The following is a 2,898-nucleotide window of genomic DNA, read 5'->3' on the forward strand; positions in this document are numbered from 1 at the left end:
CTGAGCCGCGGGCGCTCGGCGCCAAGTGCAGTGTCACGCATGCATGCGAAGGGGACACAATGGGGAACCCTCGTTTCCTAGTCACTCGGTCCCCCAACTACGGAGGAGGCCTCGCTCCTATTGGAACACTCCAACACATCAGATTTGCCTCGTGCGTCCCTTTTTGAGTCGGAAAGCTATTTTCTTTTGGGTCCTGTGGGCACCCTACAGTAGCCTAGTAGTTTCGACTGCCGTGTGCCCCGAGGCGCGAGGGCGGAGGGCCGCTGGGGGACGGGAACGCTGGCGTAGATGATGGTATTACACACCGGCGCACACTCGAGGGTCAACACATACATGGTGTTTCTTACCTACCTTACCCTTTGCATTACCTCCACGCTTCAGCCAACGCTGGCCACGTGCCAGCCCCGATCACAGTGCGACCCAGCAGCAGCGCTGGGCTCTGCGGCACAAAGAATCGTTCGGTCGCACCTCGGCTCGTTGTCATCTTCCAACCGCCTCCTCGGACAGGGTTTTGGAGGCTCGGGGTGGAGGGCCAGTGCTGCAGCGAGCCGCTCGCGCTCGAACGCAGTCGGCGCTCCCTGCACGCTGCGTGGGATGCGGTGGCAGGCCGTGCCGCAAAACCAGGGCCTCTGGACTTTGGTCGGTCCAGCTCTGTGAGAGCACGCCCTGTCCCAGCTGTTGTGCTCGGCCGAGCTTTCGCTCGGTCGCGGCCCTGGCTCCATGGCGGCGCGGCGCTGCCCTGTCGTTCGGCCCGCCACGACGCCGTTGGGCTGCCGGCTAGGGGAGACACCAGCGTCGAGGAAGAGGACGGCCGAGTCGGGAGCGCCGGCTGGGACCAGCTCCGCATCAGCAGGTCGTCGCCTTGCCCTTGGCTGGGCGGAGGCGCGCGCCAAATCTCATTGAAGTTGCCGCCAAGCCTTTCGGCGAGGTGTGAGAGCGACGCAGCCTCGCCCGGGCACGAGCCCCCTTGCCGCACGGTAGACGTGGGGTGGATGCCACCATCGCGCGAGCGGCGGCGGGTTGCCTCGGCCTCTCCTGGCGCCGCGCATGTTCTCGGTGGCGGCGGCAGCGAGTGCTCCTGCCGCTCGTGCAAGCGAGCAACTTCCGCCTGTGCAGCCTCCACCTGCAGCCTCATCGCCGCAACGTCCGCCTCGGCGTCCTCACACTTCGCGGTCGCTGCCTCGACAGCCGCGGCGGCGGCCGCTTGAGCCTCGGCTGCGCGCTTTTCGGTCCGCGCCGCCTTGGCGGCGAGCCTCCTCTGCGCGGAGAGCGCCATGTCGAGCTCCGCACGAGCGCGTCGCAGCTCGGGCAAGACGCGCGAGGCCACCTCAAGGACCTTGGTGGTTCTTGCCTCCTCCCCCCGGGCACTCCGCTGGGAGGGCGCGCCGACCTCCTCGCGCGCCGCGACGAGCGCAGACTCCTGGGCCTCCCGCAGGTGCCTTCGGTATGCATTCTCGAGCGTCTCTGCCAGGAGGCGGACTTGCCTCTGCATGAGCGTCGCACTCTGCGATGCGTCGAGGCAGGCTGCCGCCTCGCGCCTCTCCGCGTCGCGCAGGGCCGCGTCCGCCGCCGCCGCGTAGCCTCGAAGCTGCCGCGCCTTGTCGAGAGTCGGCACAATTGGTGAGCCAGGAAGTGGTCACGCCGGATGGGAGGGCGCGAGCTGGCTCGCCTCTGCCGCCTCCTGCCGGGCCGCCTCGCACTCGATCTCGCGCAGGAGCTGCCGGTGCCGCGCCTCGCCAGCCTCGGCGCTCGCTTGGCCTCTGTCTCCCACACCGGCCCGGCGCCCGGATCCCCCGGCCACACGCAAGCTCTGGCCCGGCGCGCTGCCTCAGTCCAGTGGTCCGGCGGGGTCCCTACTGTCAGTCCCCGCTGCGCCTCTCGCCGCAGCCGCCGGTCCTCCTTTGGCTCAGGCGTGCCGAGCGACGGGATTCGTTTGTCGTCCTCAATGGGCCATCTCCTTCCTCCCATCCCATTGTCCACGCTTGGCTCGTCGCAGTCGCTCCCCGGAGGATGTTCGGTACCGGCATCGTCGTCGTGCCCCTCCCGGTCATCGTCATCAACCTCGCGTTTCGCGGGAGTGTGCGGGGACGAGTCCGTCTGTTCCAACCACATCCGCTCCCTGGGGTCGAGCGGCGTGACTGCTGCTGGCGCAGAAGCACACGCCCCTTCCTCTGTCGCGACGGGCAGGTGCCCCCCATATAGGGTCTTCCCGATCGGGGCCGGGACCAGCCTCCTCTTTGCGGCGGCAGCATACTTCCCGCCCCTGAGCGTCTCCAGCTGCCCTGCGAGCTCGCGCGGGAACGCAGCCCTTCGCCGCCCTCCGCTCTAGGATCAGCGCTACTTGCACGAGCTGCTCCTCCTGCGCACGGATGTCTCCTCCTCGGAGGTCCGACCACCCCTGCACTCCGAAGTGGGCCCTGAGCTCGGCTAGCGCCCCGTGGGGCATGACACTCGGCTGCCCGTCCTCCCTCTTTCTCGTGCGCGCCTGTTCAAGGCTGTCTCGCAGGTGTGTGGCCTCGCCAGGCGAGAGCCCCTCCGCCAGCCTGTGCTCGGGTTCCCACCTGTCCGTATCCCCCAGTAGGGGGAAGCCCTTCCATTGCACGAGGTATTCCAGCTCGTTCGGCGCTCCGGACTCGCGGACGTCGACGATGCGCTCGATCTCGTACCCCTGCCGGTACTTGTCGATCTCTTCCTGGAGCGGCGCGACGTGACGAGGCGGGTCCTCGCCGTGCCACTTGTCGGAGGAGGCCCGGAGCCAGCGCACTGCCACCGCGTCCCGCAGCGTGACACCCACCACAGGTTCTTGTATTCCAGTGCGATCTTGTTTTCCCAGCTGGACGTTCGCCCTTGGGTATGCACCAGCAGGCGATCGCTCATGACCTCCCACGGGGCCCACCC

The 2,898-nt window shown here is 68.1% G+C and overlaps 2 protein-coding genes across 2 annotated transcripts; one reads left to right on the forward strand and one right to left on the reverse strand.

Moving 5' to 3' along the window:
- Positions 1 to 364: 364 nt before the first annotated feature.
- Positions 365 to 1,492, reverse strand: EMIHUDRAFT_239042 (hypothetical protein; the record flags this gene model as incomplete). Its single annotated transcript, XM_005776179.1, has 3 exons — positions 365 to 439; positions 622 to 712; positions 837 to 1,492. The coding sequence occupies 3 exons, from the start codon at positions 1,490 to 1,492 to the stop codon at positions 365 to 367; spliced, it is 822 nt and encodes a 273-aa protein (XP_005776236.1).
- Positions 1,493 to 1,645: 153 nt separating this feature from the next.
- EMIHUDRAFT_239043 (hypothetical protein) lies at positions 1,646 to 2,431 on the forward strand (the record flags this gene model as incomplete). Its single annotated transcript, XM_005776180.1, has 3 exons — positions 1,646 to 1,839; positions 1,911 to 2,079; positions 2,330 to 2,431. The coding sequence occupies 3 exons, from the start codon at positions 1,646 to 1,648 to the stop codon at positions 2,429 to 2,431; spliced, it is 465 nt and encodes a 154-aa protein (XP_005776237.1).
- Positions 2,432 to 2,898: the final 467 nt, after the last annotated feature.

The sequence above is a fragment of the Emiliania huxleyi genome (assembly GCF_000372725.1).
Source record: "Emiliania huxleyi CCMP1516 unplaced genomic scaffold EMIHUscaffold_281, whole genome shotgun sequence".
In the NCBI taxonomy this organism is placed as follows: Eukaryota; Haptophyta; order Isochrysidales; family Noelaerhabdaceae; genus Emiliania; species Emiliania huxleyi.